The sequence below is a fragment of the Aspergillus vadensis genome, assembly GCF_003184925.1.
Source record: "Aspergillus vadensis CBS 113365 unplaced genomic scaffold BO88scaffold_2, whole genome shotgun sequence".
NCBI lineage: Eukaryota > Fungi > Ascomycota > Eurotiomycetes > Eurotiales > Aspergillaceae > Aspergillus > Aspergillus vadensis.
In genome coordinates this window covers 539928-560149 of record NW_020292040.1, presented here as the reverse complement: position 1 = coordinate 560149, position 20222 = coordinate 539928, and the positions used below count along the sequence as shown (strand labels likewise).

The 20222-nt window shown below is 52.4% G+C and overlaps 8 protein-coding genes across 8 annotated transcripts; 5 read left to right on the top strand and 3 right to left on the bottom strand.

Moving 5' to 3' along the window:
• Nucleotides 1-1194: 1194 nt before the first annotated feature.
• Nucleotides 1195-3429, top strand: BO88DRAFT_379738 (Zn(II)2Cys6 transcription factor; the record flags this gene model as incomplete). Its single annotated transcript, XM_025704500.1, has 3 exons — nt 1195-1345; nt 1413-1613; nt 1676-3429. 3 exons carry the CDS (start codon nt 1195-1197, stop codon nt 3427-3429), a joined length of 2106 nt encoding a protein of 701 aa, XP_025567169.1.
• Nucleotides 3430-4419: 990 nt separating this feature from the next.
• On the top strand, nt 4420-5686 carry BO88DRAFT_440647 (uncharacterized protein; the record flags this gene model as incomplete). Its single annotated transcript, XM_025709816.1, has 2 exons — nt 4420-5532; nt 5595-5686. Exons 1-2 carry the CDS (start codon nt 4479-4481, stop codon nt 5684-5686), a joined length of 1146 nt encoding a protein of 381 aa, XP_025567168.1. The 5' UTR covers nt 4420-4478.
• A 1518-nt stretch (nt 5687-7204) lies between these two features.
• BO88DRAFT_93545 (uncharacterized protein) lies at nt 7205-7812 on the top strand. The gene has a single exon (XM_025713273.1). The coding sequence runs from the start codon at nt 7377-7379 to the stop codon at nt 7680-7682; it is 306 nt and encodes a 101-aa protein (XP_025567167.1). The 5' UTR covers nt 7205-7376; the 3' UTR covers nt 7683-7812.
• A 784-nt stretch (nt 7813-8596) lies between these two features.
• On the top strand, nt 8597-9703 carry BO88DRAFT_400993 (uncharacterized protein). Its single transcript, XM_025705729.1, has one exon. The coding sequence runs from the start codon at nt 8868-8870 to the stop codon at nt 9531-9533; it is 666 nt and encodes a 221-aa protein (XP_025567166.1). The 5' UTR covers nt 8597-8867; the 3' UTR covers nt 9534-9703.
• A 3859-nt stretch (nt 9704-13562) lies between these two features.
• Nucleotides 13563-14265, bottom strand: BO88DRAFT_93403 (uncharacterized protein). Its single transcript, XM_025713270.1, has one exon. The coding sequence runs from the start codon at nt 14078-14080 to the stop codon at nt 13649-13651; it is 432 nt and encodes a 143-aa protein (XP_025567165.1). The 5' UTR covers nt 14081-14265; the 3' UTR covers nt 13563-13648.
• Nucleotides 14266-15945, top strand: BO88DRAFT_93420 (uncharacterized protein). The gene is made up of 2 exons (XM_025713271.1): nt 14266-15213; nt 15268-15945. Exons 1-2 carry the CDS (start codon nt 14451-14453, stop codon nt 15588-15590), a joined length of 1086 nt encoding a protein of 361 aa, XP_025567164.1. The 5' UTR covers nt 14266-14450; the 3' UTR covers nt 15591-15945.
• Nucleotides 15558-16643, bottom strand: BO88DRAFT_93477 (putative secretory component protein shr3). The gene is made up of 3 exons (XM_025713272.1): nt 16514-16643; nt 15877-16419; nt 15558-15856 (listed from the first exon to the last, which is right to left on the bottom strand). The coding sequence occupies exons 1-3, from the start codon at nt 16557-16559 to the stop codon at nt 15852-15854; spliced, it is 594 nt and encodes a 197-aa protein (XP_025567163.1). The 5' UTR covers nt 16560-16643; the 3' UTR covers nt 15558-15851.
• Nucleotides 16644-16978: 335 nt separating this feature from the next.
• rim8 (pH response protein PalF) lies at nt 16979-19315 on the bottom strand (the record flags this gene model as incomplete). The annotated part of the gene is made up of 2 exons (XM_025710482.1): nt 16979-18790; nt 18851-19315. The coding sequence occupies 2 exons, from the start codon at nt 19313-19315 to the stop codon at nt 16979-16981; spliced, it is 2277 nt and encodes a 758-aa protein (XP_025567162.1).
• Between the last annotated feature and the right edge of the window lie 907 nt (nt 19316-20222).

Sequence of the window (20222 nt, the reverse complement as noted above, 5' to 3'; positions counted from 1 at the left end):
GTTGGGTTGGCAATGTGCCTGGCATTTTGCTCTCTTTCCCCCACTCTCCTCAACGGTTGTACTCCCCTCCTCCATGTAGTCATCCTTCTCCAGCAGCGTACCTACTAACATGGTGGATACTGATTATGCATTTTCCAGATCGGGTGAAAGTCACTCCCACTACGAAGTAGTACCACGACCGAGTACATCCATCATGCATTGCTTGCGTGCCTAAGGCCTGCGATTGGCCGACGGGGTTACTTGGTTATCATTCCCACCTCCCGGATTGCGCGACGGGTACCACTTGCTCAGTTACCATTATCTCAGTAGCCACGAGTGAGGCCTTTCTGCAGCATTGCAGAAATACTGTAGCACCCGAGTGCAGCACTCCGAGGTGGTACTCGAATCCTTGGGTCACCAGGATTGACTGGACGATCGTAGTACAGATGATCCCTCTAGAGGCAGATATCGCGATAGAGGGACCAAAAAAAGAAACAGAGAAGGCCAATGAATCTCAACCCGTCCACCGATCTGCCCCGTGCGAGATTGGTCTTTGGGCAGGCAATTGCGATAGCTTCCATGCCAATCAATTCCCCAGCCGCACAGTGCTCTCTCCCGGCCGTATCCAATCAGTGGCACGGATGGGCTGCATACGCGCCAGGTTGAAGAGCGCGAGAACAAAAAGTGTAAAATGCGCTCGCAAATCTCCAAAATTAGCCCAGGCTGACTAGCAGTTCCTTGTCCGTGCATGAAGGGATCCCCACTTCCTCTCAGGGATTGCTCTCTTGCCCTCCCCCCGCCGCCAATCCCTCGCCGGCTTTCCCACCACCACAATTTCCCCGATCCTGTTCGACCTGCACTCGGCTGTCGGCCAGGATCTAAAATAGAAACATCATGCTCTATCTGTCAGAGCTCAACCCACGTTTTAAAGCTTCTTCAATCCCCGCTGTCATGCTCGAATCTGGAATCACTGTCACCAAGCGTTGTTATCTCCCTCCCGCCTCATCCTCCGCCACCGCGCCTTTCGTTCTCTTCTTCTACTTAATTAGATAGCAAAGGCTGCCGGTTCAGCTTTGCCCCCTCCTTAATACTCCTGATACCCAATCATCAGCTCGCCAGACGACTGTGTCCTGTCTCTTTCGACGACCTTATCCTGCATATCCATCGGTGTTTTTTATATCCCTGCTTAGTACGATATCATATTTCGACATCAAAATGCCTGCCGCAGCAAAGAAGAGGTCGACTCCCGTCCGGATCTCGCCAGTCAAGTCCGAAGAGTGTTCGCAGTCGCCGTCAGCCAGTGAGGGTACTTCCACGGGGTCTACGGACAAGAACCAGCTCAAGTTGCACAAGCGATCTCGCTCTGGTATGTTATATCATTGACGGGTACTTGGCCCCTAGTGGATCTAACCAACACTTGTCCCCTGAATTAGGTTGCTTCACATGCCGCCTGCGCCGAAAGAAGTGTGATGAGAAGCATCCCTCCTGCGGAGCCTGTGTAAACCTATGTGTGAAATGCGAATACAAACGCCCTATCTGGTGGGGAAACGCAGAGCAACGGAGGATCCAGAAAGAACGCATCAAGAACAAGATCAAGCAGACTAAGATGCATGAGCGCAATGGGGCTCTGACAGGTATGTAATGGTTATTGAAATATCATCGTCCCCCCTCTAACAGGCTATTGCGCTGCACCCAGATACCGCCGCTCGTACTCGCAGCATGGCTGTCCCTTCCCCAACTTCTCCGGAATACGAATTCGGTCGCCCTGCCTTTCCAGAGCAGTACGATATCTTCGCTTCACACCTTCCCACTCCGGCCATGAACCAACCCATCTATGCCCCGACCCACCCCTATGAGATCGATGTGAAGACGGAAAGACATACCTTTGTCAATGATGTCCCCTTGCGCCACGATTCATGCAGCTCGACCTTCAGCACCTTTGCGCCGCCGCAGTTGAATGCCCCGCTACCGACTTTCCCCAGTGAAGACTGGTTCCACGACGAGTACTTCGCTCAAGTGCCTGCCCTGCCTGGGATCGACCCGGCGCTGTGTGAACAGAGTATTGGCCAGACGTACGCCATGCTTCAGTCCAATATCCCCGTTAGCGACCATGACCGGCCACTTCTCGACCACTTCATTCACAATGTCTTGCGCATCATCTTTCCCGTCTTGGAGGCACACCAGCGTGGACACCTCCGAGCCCAGGCCATCCTACAAGCTTTGGAGACGAACAAGTGCTACCTCCACTGCTGTCTGAGTGTTGCTGCCATCCACCTCAAGACTACCGAAGGACTCGTTGGGGAACAGATCGATCACGACATCATGCGCAATCGCTTCGAGGCTGTTTCGCAATTGTGCTTGGCATTGGGCGAAGACACCAACCACGAGGAGATCCTGGATGCGACGCTAGCCATGATCTTCTTCCACTGCTCTGTGGGACCGGCCGATGATTACCTACCGGATATTCCGTGGTTCGAGCACTTCCAGGCTGCCTCCAACCTTGTGCATCGGCTTGGGCTTCCGACGGCAGTTCCCGCCTGCGGGAACCCGTACATGCTACCCCCCTTCACTATGACTCTGGCATCGTGGATTGACATTCTAGGATCGACCATGCACGGCAAGACTCCGGAATTCGCACACACCTACCGTGCCAAGCACCTCAGCGGCTCGTCTCTGGGGCTCCGCGAGCTCATGGGCTGCGACGACCGTGTCATGTACCTGATTTCGGAGATCACCTGTCTGGACGCACTCAAGAGAGACGGCAGAATCGATGAGATGGGCGTGTGTTCGCATGTCTCAGCTCTGGGACAGCAACTGGAGTTCACCGAACCCGTGAATCAGACGCTCGAAAGCCCATTCCTACCGAACGGAGCCTTTTCTCCCGAGATCCTCACCAAGAACATTACGGCCGCTTTCCGCCTCGCCGCAAGGATCTACTTGTGTAGTCTGGTTCCCGGGTTTGACCGAAACCAACCGAGCACCGTCAATCTTGTCGCCGCTGTTGCCAATGTTCTCTATGTCATCCCTTCGGGCCCCGAAGGCTTCGACCGCTCGCTCGTTTGGCCGATCCTGATCGCCGGAGCATACTCAGCACCAGATAGCCACTTCCGCACCGTTCTCGCCGATCGAGCTGCTGCTCTTGGCGAGCACGCCGAACTCGGTAGCTTTGGCCGTATGTACCGCGTCCTGAAGGAGGTATGGCGTGTGTCTGATGAGTCCATCGAACCCATTGAGCCGGTTGAGACCGTCGAACCTGTCGAATCTGCTTCTGCCCCGGAAGAGCGACGGTCCTCGTCCGCCTCCTCATCCTCTGACGCGCCTGTGAAGGCCGAGGGCTCTGAGTCTCCTAAGGAGAGCCTCGTGCCGTGGGGAGCGAAGGAGATGAAGAAGCCATTCTTACACTGGCGCGAGATCATGCAGCAGAATGGCTGGGACTACCTTCTTCTCTAATCTCAGCAAGCTTTTATTTCCTTGATTGCATTTTTTGCGACATCTGTTAACATCCCTTGAAGGGATCGATCATACAAGCTGGCTTGGATATTGCATAACCAACCTGGAGATTCGCGTATCTGGTCCTGCCAGGGCGACAAGCACGAACGATTCGATCAGGCAACGCGACTGGACATCGTCCTGGGGTTCTTCCTGAGGAGGCCCTTCTGCCTGCTTGCAATTCTGTTTTCTCACTTTTCCGGCAAAAGTCCAGTCCCTATAGACACTATTGGTTCGGACCAGAACTTTCGGCTCTCTATTCTATTCTTTCGCTACGATATACCCGGCTGTCTCGTATCCGCAGGCCGGAGCGATGACATGCCATGTCTTTTCTCATGAGGTGGAGCGGGAATAACCGCACGGCGCAGACAGTCATATCCCATACCCCTTGGCCGGCGCATTGGAGCAGGAGTTTGGTTGTTTTCGCATGACAAATATTACAAACCCATATATGTTGATGTCCTCATGTTTGGTATGATTTATTGATTGCATGTGTTGCTGATACATTGTATCTTGCTTTATTTGGGATTGGTTAGTTGTATGATCAGATCATATGTCTTGGTTCGAAAACAAAAATTGTCACTCCTTATACCCCAGATGATTCAGTCATAAGCCTGATATTGAGTAAATTTTGCCTCAAACCTCGAGTATAAGCAATATGCTTCTCTGTCATTTCATGAGCTAACCATCACTTTGGACAGTTTCTGCTGTTTACAAATTCATAGACTTCAAAGCATGAGCCCACTACACGCTCATTCGACAGTCATAAGTTTCTCGGTTGTCGAACAGACCCAAGAAGCAAAAATAACCGACTAGCATATATCTTGCACGTGACTCGCACTTGTTGGGGATCGCCATCCCCCTGATGCGCTGGCTCTGGTATCTATCATTTCATGCCAAGATGCCTTGACCATTATACTCATTTGAATACCCTCCTCCCATACCTGAGAGCTTCAAGCTCAGTGCAATCAAAAATACCTTTCACTATTTTCCTCAATGACGCTTGCAATATGCTCTCATATCTTTGGCGATTTTGTTCGCCAGTATTGACAGCTTTGCGCTACTTCGGCTATCTTGGTTATCGCGCATTCGGCTTTTTATCTCATATATTCCCGCTATCTATTGGATATAGTCCGCCCCAATCCAGAAAGCCTGACGATCTTGAGGCGGCTAGCAATCCAGCTGGTGATGATACCTCAACATCGCGGTGCGACACCTACCCCTTAGAATTGCACCCTCAACACGACTTGGAAGTCATAGAAACTGGACCTTGTTCTCAAACCTACAAAGTGAATGATCACATAGTCCTCAAAACACCCTTAATATATGTACCACCTGGACATAATGCCTCGGAGCGCCCACAACGACACTACGCCTCAAACACCCTCTCCCAAATCAACCAATTACAGAACGAACGAACTGTCTTACAACTACTTCAAAAACAACCACACCCCAACATCATAGAACCAATAGATACCCACTATCCAGAGGGTATCTACCTCCGCAAATACCACCCCCTATCCGAGGATAATCTCCCCCCTCAACGCCAACGGATTCGCTGGTACCGCGATCTCACTGATGCACTATGCCATCTCCACAGCCTTGGCATCGTGCACGCAGATGTCCGGATGGACAGTATTTCTCTAGATGACCACGACCGTGTGATTCTCTCTAACCTTGGCGCTTCCAGCCCTATTGGTGCGCCAAATGATGTTTCTCCGATAAACGGTCCCTCGCCGACGTTATCTGAAAAGACAGATATGTTCGCTATAGCGTCGCTGATGTATCAAATGGAACATGGTGCCAAGCCTCAACTGTCTATTGACAGTACTGGTACGTTAGTCTTGCCGAGTATACACACCGGCAGGCCTATGCTTGATAGTATCATTCGAGATGCCTGGCTGGGGGGTTATGGCCGTACTGTGGAGATGTTTCAGCGGATCGAAGCTATTGATACAATCGGTGATGATTTTGCTCAGGGCCTCCAAAGTCAACATACTATATCAACAAGAGAACTGAGAAATCTAGTCCGAGAATGGAGGTATGGTCGTGAGGATAGTTTTGGTAAGTGATGTATCCTGGTGAATACCTCACCTGACCATTTAGATTATTGACAGGATCTATAGGTTGTGTTCTAGATGGTGTACTCTCCGAAGACCAGCTACAGAGTCTAGCTGGCCGGCATGACTTGGATAGAGGTGTAGGGTTACGATGTTGATTATCAAGACATACTCTTGTAGATAAGATAATAGAAGATACACATATCACATAAGTCATAGTTCAATGGCCTAAGAGGTTAGACGTACAATGCTCGAAACATCAGACCAAATGAGTAATTCTCTTCTTTTTCTCTCCTTCTCTTCTTCGCCTTCCAGCGCAGTACACGCAGGTCGGTGTCAAGGGTCGAGAGAGGGTGGGTAGATGAGATCTCCAGGCGAGGCACCTTACTGTGTCGTTCATTTGATTTATGGTTTAAGGTGAGATATTCAGTCTACGGGCCTGAACGTGTTCGAATAAATTGGGGACTGAAACATGTTTTGGACTCCAGATCGCTCATGAACAAGTGTCTTTACCCAGAGATGTACGACGAATAGTCTCAGCAAGATTTTGGAAGTCAAGAGTAGATGTGTGGTCTTGAAATCTCGAAGGGGTGGGTTCATCCAGAACTGCTGTCCTTTAGTCGAGTTATCCTGTTATGTCAGTGTGCACGAGTTGATTGTAGAGGAAAGCTACTAGCTGCAGTATGACAAGGTGGTATACCATACCTTTCCTTTTGGCAAAGCAAAGCAGTATTCATTGTTTGGAGAGTGCGGGAAACCAAAAACGTCCACTGGAATTGCTCCATTGCATACAGTGAACATGATCAACCGGGTTGTAGTACAGTCTCGCCTGTTGCCTTATTAGATTTACCTTGTGAGCATGGAATAGTAGTAAGCCAGAACCGTGAGCGGTCTAGTACTGGTCGACCATCGAGTAAAACACATCAGGGGGTGACTGTTCTGATTTCTAAAGCGCTCATTGCTTGTGGAAAGAAGGATATCAGATGGCGGTAGTTCCTTTGCGGTAGGAGACATTTGCGTTGAGGCATCGTGTCCTCACTCATTGACGGTCTAGCCAAAGCACTCAACGATGGTGTGCATGTGATGGGTTGGGAATCCTGTCATGTCCTGGTCGATTAGTTACCATAGTGGTTGGTTTGGAGTAAAGAGATTATGCTGCGTTGGACATAAGGATGAGAGTTGTAGGTCTGAGAGGCGGCGCAGGTGATAAGCTTATGACTTGACTTCTGGATGTTGGCGGTTGGTAAACGTTACATCACAGATGTGGTGGACCCTTAGAGAGAGTTCTGTGGAGGAGCATCCGGCTGGCAATAGTGAATGGTGAATCCGCATCCCCTCCAATGGATCGATGGCGGATGAGGGGAATGGGATGGTGTGGATGTCCCTGTAAGTCTTTGGCGACTTGTCGATAATCCTGCTCATTGCGGGACATGAAGTAAGCGCTGTGGGTGACAACTGCGGTCTGAGCGACCCCAAGGCGAATGCTTTTCTGCAATCTTAGCATGCGGGCACTCGAGTGTGACACTAAAGCCCACGGAAGTCAAGAAACAGAGACGCTGTGGCGTAACCGACAATGGTGATGGCGCTTCCGTGCTCTGATCCTCTGCAGCGTTACTTTGCACCGACTAAATTTATGGGCCCAAGCTCTGGCGTTGTTAGTGACTAGTTAAGTGTACCTTTACCCATGCAACCAACAGCAGGACTCCCTCTGTCCTTGGAAGCAGATCTTCCATCGTTCTGGTTACCCAAGATAGTAGTCCAACTCAAGCTATCAACGTGTCGGCTACTGGATATCGTGCCGTTTCTAGGCCGGCTTGCAATGCAGTTACTACAATCCCGCGCCGTTGGATGCACAAAGCGTCTGAGCATAAAGAGGGGTTCACACGCAGCCATGTGCATCAGATACCCGTAGCCAACCGATCGTATCGATGGCAAGCCAAGTTCTGCAAGTGCTGGTGTGACATGGCCGCAGGAACGCCAAGGTGTGGTAGTAGCAACATTGCAGGCAGGTCGAGATCAGTCACAAACCCCGCGCCTGCAACCCGCTATCCCATGGCAACGAGGACCTTCACCAGTCGGATGGGCCCGCTGATTCGTAGAAGGGTGAAGAGACGTGAAGACACCAGCATGACTTGCAGCCGCCCGATAGATTAAGTGCCGACGAAATAAGGTAGAGAGACAAGCAGCATCGGTAGATTGGCCCAGCTGCCAGGGTAGAATAACAATGGACTTGAAGGATGCAACAAGCAGCGCTAACTACAGCACGCAATAGGTGTTCTGAAGCCATGGCTTGTGCAGAAGTTGGGGTTGCGGATGGGCGAGCCGCCCTCTTGCCGGAAGGTGGGCTTGCGCGTTAACGCTGAGCGAACCAGGAGGGGCCAACGCACATTTTGAGTCGGAGAGATCGTGAGGAGTCAAGAATCGAGTGCCGTCCCGGCGATAAGGGCATGTTGTATATGCAGGATGCATTTGTGTTTGGGAACATTGACAGGGTAACGGAGACTTTGACTCGAGAAGCAGGCGCGAAACTCCTGGAGGATTTGGCCTGTTGGAATCCCGCTGTGGACAGACAGACCAGCGATTCTATATCCTAGAGCAAAGGTATAAGAAGAAGGAAGTAGACGCAGTTCAGGATACATCCAGACAGCAGCAGCTCTTCACTTTCCTTCATTCCTCCTTCACATTGATCACTGCCGGCCAAGCAGGCACGGCAAGCGCCTTACCCGATCCCCTCATCCGCATCCTGACACTCCACACACCCTCAACTCTGCCGTGCTCCTGGCGGCCAAAGATCGCCACCATCCGACTCGGTGCTTTTGGAGAGAAGGCGAGGCTTTGGCGCCGAGTTGCTGAAAGGAGCTGAGCGTTTAGCCTGCTTTGAGGTTAGCGTGTCACACGGTATCTTACTGTCTGGTAACTTTACCGTGTCAGACAGCAATACCCGTACCGTACGGGAAATCCGCCTGCCTTTGCGTCGGCGTCAACTCGAGATAAATAATCTTCCTCCACTTCCCTCCCTCTACTTTTTCTCTCCTTTTTCTCCTTGCGCGCTAGAGCAGCCGAAGGGTCTTCCATCTGTCCCTACTATATAGCTTCGTGCTTGCTGTCATCCTGGTGGACGATACCTGCCCTACCTTCAAGTCCCTTGCTGCCTCAGGCTTGCCGCTGCCTACATCTGCCTCTACTATACTATACCACGCTTCCCTTCTACTGCCACGCACAACGTGACCAGCTCAGGCGCGACCTTGTGATTCACCAGTCATCTGCTGTGGACGTGTCATATATAAACAGTCTACTTCGTGCAATCTTCTCATACACCACCTCAGATCTACAGTCAAAATGCCTGCCAAACCAATCCTCCATCCGTTGCGGACGCCCAAGAACATGACGTTCCCCTCGGAACTGCAACCAGACAATGGAGTGAGGCTAGGCGCTCCAGGAAAGCAACAAGATGAGAGTCTCTCAACACCTATCACACCTCCCGCTGCATACACCGAGTTCCTCAAATCATTCACGCCCGTCTTCACCCCGGATGGCAACGGAGGTACCGTCACCCGCTTCGTCTGGGACAAGGCCAACAAGACCCCCACATCTCAACCAGCCAGTGCAGTCAGTGGTTCTTTCAGCTTCCCCGAACCAACCAGACCAGCCACAGCAACATTACCCCCTCCATCTCCCTATGGAAGTGCACCTCACGGTCGTGATATGATGAGTCTGCGTCGTTTGCGCATCCCGCCGCCAATGCGGTATTCACCTACGCTGGAGACGCCGCGCAGTGCGACGACGCCCGTCCTATCACCGTACTCTTACTCGTACTCCCCGGCCGATTGGAAGATGCGCTACTGGGATGGTCCCCGGAGTGCAACGGTGGGGAGAGTCAGCGTGCGTCATGTTGTCACTCACACGGTGACGTATAAGCGGACGCAACTTGAGGATCCGCCCAAGGGGAAGCGGAGAAAGCATAACGAAACCAAGCAGGAGGAGGAGGAAGAAGAAGATTCCTAAGCAGGGTTTTAGTTCGATTCACGATTTCTTTTCTATTGTTTTTCTCTATGGTCATGGTACTAGCGCAGGGTCCGGCGTTAGGAGTTAGGAGGCGGGGGGAAGAAGCAAGCGAGACATTTTATTATCAGTTTTGTTCGGAGCAAGCAGTGCGATTTGAAATTCATTTTTCTTCCTCACTTCAACTACTTCATGTGATCGATCAGTAAGCCATGTAGCATTGCTAGTAAGCAAGTAGAGGATGGTAAACTAGTATTTGCACGGTTGATTAATGTGTATGCGTTGGCAATATACTAAGCAGGGTATATACGCCCAGCAGAGGCTCGACCACGACCACGACCACAACGGAGTACTATGATCCCCACCATTGACATCAATCGATTTCAATTCCAATATTCTATTCCAGTTCTAAACCAACCCAGTTCGTCGCGCTTCTGGCCAGAGCCTCACATTGATCAATGGAGCCCAACCCCTCATTTCAATGCACCTCCAGATCCCAAACCAATATCCCAGAATATGATATGATGTATACACTCATACATACAACGCACAGACAACGAAAATACTAACCCAACGAACCCCTCTTTTCTTTCTCCATCTCAATCATCCAGTAACTAATGGAGTAACCCCTCCAATTCCACCACGTGTAAACCTATCCACCAGGAATCACTAAATACTAAGCGATAGCTCCACTAAAATCTACGCACCGTCCGAGCTGATAGGGAAAGGCTGAGATGCGCGGTGCTGCGCCGCATTGAATTTTTTTTTCTCCTTGTCTATCGGGATTGGGCTATTGGGTTGGTTGGGTTGATTTGTACCCGGGGATCTGGTAACGGGGATGATTGGTGTGGGTTGGTTAGGGTGGGAGTTGGGTTTAGTGGTCGGGGAGTTAGTGAGTTACTTAGGCTTTGGGCTAGGGAGGGTTTGGCGCGGTGAGGGTGGTGGTTGGTGAGTGCACAGGCGCGGTGTGGAATTAGTTGGAGGGGTAAGTAGTAGTTGATTGAGGTCATGGTGTTGGAGGGCGATGGGATTGTAGTTATAGATTGTGGTGTTGTAGAGAGGGATTGTTGGATAGATGTCATGTTAGTAACTGACTATACTATGTGGTATGTATGTAAGTAGTGGAGGTGATTGAGTTGGGAAGGGTGTGGATGTGGATGTGTGATGTGACTCCAAGTAGATAAAAGGTTGATAGACTTTGTATACCTTCACCATCACAGTAGTGATACTTCACAAGGATCAATGTAGAAAGAATGAACTGTGCTTCCAACACACAGACAGACAGACACAGCCATAGAAATAAAATACACAGTTACTACCACCGTAACAAGCCCTACGTAACGCACCACCACCCACCATACCGATACCATACCATACATACCAAACCCATCATCTATCCTCCTGGCGGCAACAACAACCCTACCTACATCCTACCCTCACTCCCTCACTCCATCCTAACACAGTAATCAATCTCAAGTACTACTAGGTTACTTACTCTAGTATGCATTCCATCGCTTATCCCCAACGAATCACAACGATGTGAACAGCCTGCTGTGATCTAGGACGGGTGCATCTCGACCCATGATTGGATGACAAGGCGCGCTCTTTGTTTCATCTTGTTGCTGAAGAATTGCGGGTCGGGGTGATTGGCCTGCTTTTGATGTGCTAGTGGGGAAACGAGGATGGGATGGGGGCAGTGATGGACGGAGGTGATTACTTTCTGGGTAATAGGGTCGGTAGTTAATTACTTTGGTTCTAGGGGGTGTTCGAAGGGCTTCTAGATTGATTGGATCGCGGGTTAGTGGGATTATAGTACCCTGTTGGTGGTAAGATTATAGGGTAGGGGATTGTTCGCTGTGGCAATAGTAGAGAGATAGTAGCTGAATACCTGGTAGGTGTACACTGTTACTGTAGGTCAAGTGTACTTCAGCCTCATGACTTCTCTTTTATGGCTACACCCTACCTGAAGGTGAGTAGTAGTCACTGCATTGCACAGACCGTATAGACAGACACAGACACAGACACACACATCCGGCGCGTCCGCAGAGTGTCTTCTCCCCTTCAATTGATTTGATACAAAGATAAAGTGGCCGCTGCAGTTAAGCGCCGGCACTAAGCCCGATGGGGCCGCAGTGGATCTTCCCCTCTTCTGTTTGTTAATATGATTGGTGAGGTGGTATAAGAGGGATGTGTGGGGGATGGAGATGACGTGTGGATGCCCTTAACTAGTAGATACTACTGTGTAGGTATGTACTGTAGCTGGTTGTTAGGGGAGAAATGTCCTATTTTTGGATGTTTCCCTCTCCAGTACTGCGTATTGCACACTCTATCCTCAGGTCTGATTGGAAAAACAAGATTCTTCTGGTCACTAAGCGGTTATGTCATCAGCTTACTTGCACACACGGCAATCCCATCACCAAACCTAATGCACCTGGACGCCATCTCATCACATCTCAACGCCCAGTCATTTTGCCGCCGGGATCTCAGCCGCTCGGAGGATCACCCATCCTCTCGCTGGAATCCTTCTAGTCAGTCATTAGTCAGTTAGTCCATCGTTGCATGCTTCCCAGAAAAGTAACGAGGGGCCGGCACTATTACTACCCTCGGCGCTAAAGTAGACATTCCCTAGTCATGCCGTCCCTCCATCCACTCGACCCAATCCTGGCGCTTCTGAACCCTTCCTTCCTGGTCGATCAGTTGGTCGGCTTCCCTGTTAGGAGGATGGCGCTGGATTCCAGACAGATGGTAGGTTAGTCGCTGTGGAGACTCCCTTGACTTGATCAATCACAGGCCGTCTGTTAAGCGCCAACGGAGAGACGGGATCGAATCCTCGCGTGTGAACAAGTGTCTGGAGGGGTATTTCTATTTTCATCACAGCAGGGAAGTTATTTCTGGTAACGCCAGGGTCTACTGGACTAGTCCTAGCCCTTAGCAATCTGATTGGCCTCGGAGTCCTGGTGCAGGTGTACCCTGCTCGGTGCTTATGTATTGCTATTTCTGGGACCTCATGGGGATATTTTTGGTAACGAGCACGGCGGTGTTGGATGCAACAGATGCGATGGATATATGTATTGTTGAGCATCCAAGATGAAGTTGATGATAGAGATGGGCTCTCTTGTTGCTCGCATGCTATATATTCCTTCAATACCGGTCTCCTACCTACCTGGTAGAAGTTGAGTTCAATGGAGCAAAGTGTGTGTGGACATAGCCAAGCCCCTCACACTCCGTCCGAATTGCCCCTCGGAGCTGTTCCTGGGAGGCTTGATTTGACTGGTCGAGACCATCCAGTATTGCCCAGTCCAGTAGCTTCTCCGCTCATCTTTTGCAGACTTTAGCCAGACTAGTACGTTGTTCACATAGGCAGAAAGTGTCCTGTCAAATCAGATACTGATACTTGCATAGTCGTCCCATCCTCACGAGGGGTACCCATCTGGCACCCGAACTTAGTCAGTTAGTTGGTCGTCTACCTAACTAAACCAGATTTCCAGCGGTTAACTAGGTTATGCCGCCCCTGTGACAGAGGATGCATGATTCCCGCTCGCTGCAGCAGTGGATTGACGACGCTCCCCTCCTTGATGCTGGGCTGTGAGCCAATCAATGTCGCGGAGTGGCCTCAGTGGTGATGAATATAGCAACAACGCTGCGTGGCTGTCAGGTTCTTATACAACCTTAAGCGCAATTCCCCTGCATGACGACTATTCTTCATCACTCGGTGAGCGGGTCATGGGGCAATAACCACAGCTGCTGTCCAAGGAAGGGTGACTCGACCCCGCGTATTGTCGCCCATGTGGTGATCCAGCGCTTGGGTATGATACGGTTTGGTACGAATGGTTTTACAAGGCATGAAGGGAGACAGAGAAAAACAAAAAAAAGAAAGAAAGACAGAGACGAGTGGATGGGGTGGAAGTCACTGTTGGTTCAGCGGGTGCTGGTGATAGGCGTCTAAATAACCAACCACTGTGCCACCATCACGGCGGCAATGAAGGACTACATCTAGGCCAGTGTCCGCACATGAAATCCTAACAATTTTGTTGGGTAGTGCTAGACAGGTCCTTTTCATGCCTGCGATTGTTTCCCTTTGTTTAGTTGGTGAGGTTGACATCATCGTTGGTTGCTCATCAACCATGGGATCCAGTGTTCTGGCAGGCTGACTGACGGGCTACCGAACCATGGAATTCGGCCGAAGAGGGGACGCCTGACGGAGCCAACCATGGTAGGGCGGGGGGATTCTTTGGGGTTCTGGAACTGAGTGAGAGAGTGAGAGTGTAAGGGAGAGACTGGAAAGAAGCTGATTGAGACAGTAGTGAAAGATGCTGACCGATGCGGTGTGATGCCAAGAGGCTATATTTAGAAAGCGGCGAGAGAAGAAGCAGCAAAAGAAGAAGAGCAGAAGAAGCCGAAGAAGAAGAAGTGCTCGTGGATGCCCCTCTCACTCTCTTTTTCTCCAACCCTACTCCTCTTCTTCTATCTTTCTCTTCTTCCTCTCTCTTTCTCCTCCATCTTCTCATCTCGACACCATCACTCAACTGGCTTTTGAGGAAGATACTCATCTAACATCTTCCCCACTCAAACTGAACTTCCCGACCAACTAATATAATCATATTGATTAATATTAATATTGTTGTTATGCATCCAATTGCCTGATGCGGTGATCCCCTCTTATCCCGTGATCTGCGCCGCGCCGTTTCCTCCCAACCCTTTCCAGCGCCTCTCCAATTATTCTATTATTCTATTTCCTCCATATGCATCCTCGGCCATCTTATCTGCTAGTGTTTTGCGCTACTTGCTCCATCTCCTCTTCTTCCTGATATCCGAATTCCAATCCCCTCGATCTTCCTTCCTGTCTCTTTCTCCCTCTCCCTCTTAACCCCCTTCTCTCTCTCTTCCCCCTTATCTATCCCGTCTGACCGCCCTCTTGCCATGGCTCACTCGCTCCCTACGCCTTTCACCCCAAACAGTGACTTTGCTGCCCTCGACTCCCATCGCTTCTCCACGGGTCCCATCACGATCACCGCCCTGGCCCGCTTCGAGTTCGAGGCGGGCAAAGCCAACGATGGCACCAAAATCATGATGATCGAATGGGAGGACGACGCTATAGCTCGCTCCTCCTCCTTCCCCGGAGGCTCCTGGCATGTTGCCTGGGAGGGTAAAACCGCCGTTCTCCCTGCCGATGAGAAGACGAGCGACAACACCCGTCGAATGTACTTTCTACTGCCGCCACACGTTACCATTCCTCCTACCGTCACCCTGTCATACGAGCCCCCGGCTCACGCACCCCCGTCCGCCAAGAACCCCGAACCCATGCAATTGAATCCGCTGCCGGCGATATTTCCCCCAGAGCTCGGTGCTGATGGTCGCTCGGCGGGCAAGAAGGGCGTGCTACACACGATATGGGCGAAGAAGCGGCTGCAGGTGCTGGAAAAGGAGATCCGGGATGAATGTCTGAACAACGCCGAGGGGATTGCGCTGCACATGGCTCTGCAGGAGAAGGAGTGGATCGAGTCCAACTTTGGCGTGTCGCTGTCTCCTGACGGGCCCAAGGTGGTCGGGCAGAGTCACCCGGATCCGCATTACCCTATGGGGCCTGCGACGCCGGTATCACCCAGCAGTGGAGGCAAGCTGGGTGAGAAGCTCAAAGGGCTGAAGCTGCAGACGAGCGAGCGGGAACTGTCCCCGAAGGAGGGTGCGTATATACCATACACCAGAGCCAGACTGATGCTAACAATGCTATGATCAGCCTCAGCACGACATCTACTATCCCCCCAGTCCCCCGACGTGGCCGTGTCCTCGTTCAACTCCTTCCACAGTATACATCGACCGACGCGCAGTCCTGCGCCCGCAGCGCCAGAGGCCCTACGAACGGTGGTGCACTACCCGCCGGAATCAGTACAGGCACAACAGAATGTCGAACACCATACGGGATTCGCCTCGATGGGAGGAATGGCGCGCACAGCGAGCGCCGACTCAGGCGAGGAACTATTCGCAAAAGCACTGAGCCCGCGGACGCCGGACCTGCCGCGGAGTCCATTTTCATTCCGACCGGAGGGACTGCAGATGTGAGGGAGGCCATGCTTGGGTGTAACAACTTGCTTGCATTGATTGCATTGATGATGGATTGGATGATGAACTGTGCATTACTGAACTGATACCTATGCTGTACATAGATGATACCTTTGAAACTGCAATTCATAGTAACTGATACCATACACATATCCACTACCTGACTTCCCAACACCAATTTCCCCCTTCACCCCAACTGACAACATGACCACCTAACCACTTTATCAATTCCTCTTCTTCTTACTCCCCCCCTCCTGACCCTCACTCTTCTCCCCCTCCTTAGAACTCTTCTTCGAAGAAGTAGCAAAACTCTCCACCTCCTGCGCCTCCTTCCTCTCCGCATACCACTGCCCCGCCTGCAACACAAGCACACCAACCAACACCAGCGCAAGGATGGTATTACTCGCCGCCAACACCTTCAAACTATCCTCGCGATTCAAAATCTGCCCTTGTTCCACATCCACCCCCTCATCCCCACCAGCATTCTTATTAACCAACTCATCCCCATAAACGCCCCCACTAACCAACCTCAACCCCTTTACAATATTCGCGATATACACCGTGATTCCACACATATACAGCACGAGACTGGCGCCGTCGAACAACATATTCGATTCCGAGGGTCTGTAGAGTTTCAGGATCAGGCCGAGAAGACCCAGGAAGATGACGATGTGCAGGATTCGCGGGATTAGGGGCGGCGAGGCGTGGAGGAATCGCAGGTGCGATTCGAAGTAGTCGAAGTGGGTTGCGGGGGTGGGGGTTGTGGACCACAGGATGGGGTAGTCGTAGGGGAAGAGGGAGAAGATGAGGCCGAGGAAGAAGGATGTTGCTATTGTTATTTCATTTTGTTAGTGGGTTATTGGTAGGTAGGTTGGGGGGTGAGATGGGGGGTGTGTTTGGGGGAATGGGTATGGGGTGCTCACGGCAGACGATTAGGAAGGTCGCAAAGGACCCGTTGCGAAAGGCCATGGTGAAGGCCTACGGGGTAGTATTCCCGTGGGTTTATGGATGGAGTGGTTGTGGATGAGGTTGAAGTGTTGAGGAAGAGGAAGAGGAAGAGAGGGAAGAGAAGATGGATGAGATATCGGAGGTTAGAGCGGGCTTGGCGCGACCGGGTTGGTTCCAGTCAGCTCAGCCTAATCGCCTCTAATCTGGTTATCTATTTAGTTGACTGCTTATTTGTTATCTACCCATTACCAATCCGCCATTATAATAGTACTATTCTAGTTAGTACTGCACTATGCATGCAACTCTATTATATACGCCCTCAATGCCGCAGGCTGCTCATAATTAATCCCAAATAAATCCAAACATTGCAACGTAGATGGTATCTCCCGGTATCCCGCAATGCAAGCAATAAACTCATCCTGACAAACGCCTTTTTATTCTCACCGCTGGTATCGCGGTAATGCCTCGTCGCCGCGCGCCGCGCTGCCCACCAGCTGATGGTCGCCTTCATCGTCGTGGAACACCGGCGCCGTCGGCGCATCCGTCGACCTGCCAGGCGCCTCCGTGACTTCCACATCGTCGGGCGCACTGACCTCTGTCATCAACCGCTGTCGCTCAAGCTCCTGCTTATCCTCTCCTGGCGGTTCGCTTCCGCTCGCGCCCGCCGCGCTGCTTCCAGGCACGACCGTCTGCACCGACTCCGCAGAGATCACCGCCCGCGGGGTTCCGTTCTCCGTCGGTGACGGCAGGTGGTGGTAGTCGTTGAGATGGTCGTCCTCCGGCAGCACTGGCGCCGTCGGGATCGCCATCTCAGATGGCCCAACCCCGGCATCGTCAGGCGGGCGACTCGGCAGGAGCATCTGCTCAGCCCGCCGGAGCCGGCTCTTTTCATCGCTCGGCTCGTCAGCTGGCGGCGTCGACACCATCTCCCCAAGGTGATATGCCTGTGGATCGCCTGGGTACTCCTGACCTGCGTATTCAGGCCATTGGGATGGTTCCCGCGGGAAGCCGTAGTCTTCTTGCGCCACATATTCACCTTCGGCGTTGGGGGTCGGGGACTGGTCGGTATTCCATGTCTCGCCGTCCGGGCCAGCGGGCTGCTGATTGGGATCCACTGGAGCGGACGTGGAAGGTGTGCGCTCTGGTGGCTTCACGCCGCGCTGCGAGTCACGCGTCCCAATGACCACTTCGAACATCACCGCCACCACGCCCTTTTCACGTCGAATCTGATCAGTGTCCAGAATGTTACCCGCCCAATTCGCCGTGATCACGCTGTTGTTGACATCTGCCGGGTTCAACACCTGCCCGCTGGAGGAGAAGTTGCCGCCCGAGGAGACCATGTTGAACCGGGGCAGAAACCGGTCCGGCGAGGTCAGCTTGCCCCGCAAGTCGACCACCACTTCCACATAGTACCGGAAGTTGATCATGCTCCCCGGCGTGCGCGTGATCGTCGGAAACGTATCCTCGGGCACCCGGATTGAGGTCTTCACCAGCGCGGTGAGGTTCGTGGGATCCACCACCAGCGGTGCAAACGTCTGTGCCAGATCCTTGCGGAACACCCCGGTGGTGCGGCTACTGCCAAGCGTCAAGCCGCCCAAGCCGGTCCGCGAGCGCGGATAGTAGTCTTCGTAGATGGGCTTCTTGCCGTCCGCGGGTTTCCCCATCGGGATCGCGGGTTGGAGGTCAATCCGGCCCTGGCGATACAGTGTCACGATGATCCCATGCGCGCTGCGCACCTGCTTGCAGTGGTTGATGGTGACATTAATCGGCAAGGTATCCCCGGGCAACACGCCTGCGCGCAGCACTTCTGCCTTGGCCATAATGGTGCGATCCGTCGTGGAGGGAGTGATGCTCCGGGCTTCGCTGTTCCGCATCCCAGTACTCGTCGATGAGCTCGGGTCGCTGGGAACCTGGAAGCTCAAACTGCTATTGCTCCGCCGACTGGATGAGCTGACATTGCTGGGCGCCGGGCTCAGAGAGGGGCGGTTGTCGATGCTGTTGCCGCCATGGGCTGACGGATCGATGGAGAGTGTATCAGGCGCGTCAGATCCGGCTGACTTGGCCTTTGCCTTCGACTTGGACCGTCGGGAAATCGGCTCGAGGGTGACGACGCGCGGCTTAGGTGGGGGGAATGGCGCGATGTCAATGTTTTCTAGGACGTTGACGCGTCTCCGGCACGTCGAGGTCGGGTTGATCGTCGTCGGTTTGGTCAGGGTGGATGTAAGCATATATGATATCGTGCCGCGTTCGAACTAGATGCGACTGCGATCAGTATGACCCAATAAAATCCATACAGAAGGGGAACCACGCACATTGATGCTACTGGGTAGCGCATACGGGGGAAAGCACATCTCAAAGCGAAACTTGTAGATTCCTTCTTTAAGCCGACCTTCCCCGCAAAGTACGACCTCGTCTTCAAATAGTGTAGACAGGCCATTTCCCAGATATTCAGCACCGCGACGCCCGCGCCCCGGCCCCAAAAAGCCCAAATCCGGGGCCTGTTCACCCGGGGGCACGGTATTCTTGAAGACCTTGACAAAGCCATGGAGACAGACCACCAGATGTGTAATGCGAACGGGCCGTACCACTGTAAGGACCACGGTCCCACTGATCACATCCCCGGGAAAGTATGAGCGCCAAGGATCGTCCGGTTCGATGTAGAAGTCGGTGATGCTGCGATTTCGTTGACCGAGTTGGGAGCGAAATTTGGAGAGGAGGGAGCTGCGATTCCGACCGAGCGGCGAGGGGGGTTGTGAGGGGAGAGGGTTGACGGACATGACACACGACCCAATCCATGCACGAGGAGGGAGGGAAGGGAGGAAGGAGAAATGGCGACCGGAAGTAAGGAAGTCGGAATCAGGCGGACAACGAGCTGCTGCTGACGGCGGAATTCAGGGGAGGGGTGGAGGACTGAAGGAGGGGAAGAATGAGGCTGGCAGGACCGGGGCTCAGCAGCGTCACTACGGTCAGTCAAGTGACGAGATGGCGATGAAGAGGTGGTGGTCGATGCGGAAGCAAGGGGGAGCGAGTCGATGAGGAGCAAGAGTACACCGTCCAGATCTCGAGAGTAAAGGGAGACGAAAACGCGATCGAGACAGCTGGGAAATTCTCCGTCCAGACACCATCGATCAATCTACCGATAAACCGGCCCGATGTGGCCGTCGGGCGCGAAGGCAGCAGCGACAGAAGGAGCAGCAGCAACAGCAGCAGGGTCAGTCTCTCGACCGGTCCAGGACCAGTTCCAACCCCAGCCGCAGCACAGACAGCACTAGAATAGCCAAGCGCGCGTCTTTAGTGGGATGAATGGGCCCCCTTGTTTTGCTGGTCGCTGACGATGCGGGGAGTTTGGTCGGGGAAGATCGTGTCTCAAATCTCGGACTTCGGGGGAGGGGGGAAGGAAAACGAAGAAAGGAAAGGGAAATAGGGAGAGACGAAGGGAAAGATGACAAGTAGGGAGAGGTATCAACAGTAATGGTGACAGGCCCGCATCATTTCTCGGCTGGAATTTCCCACGATCACGGCCAAAGGGTTGACAGAATAGCCCCTATAACCGGGATATATGCTGGAGGGGAGGGGAGAGGGGGATGGATGATGGAAGGGAAAAGGAATGGATAGTCCCGGGATTTAGTGTGGAGGGTGTCAATCACGGGGAGGAGGGTTGGTAAGAGGATGGATGACAAAAGA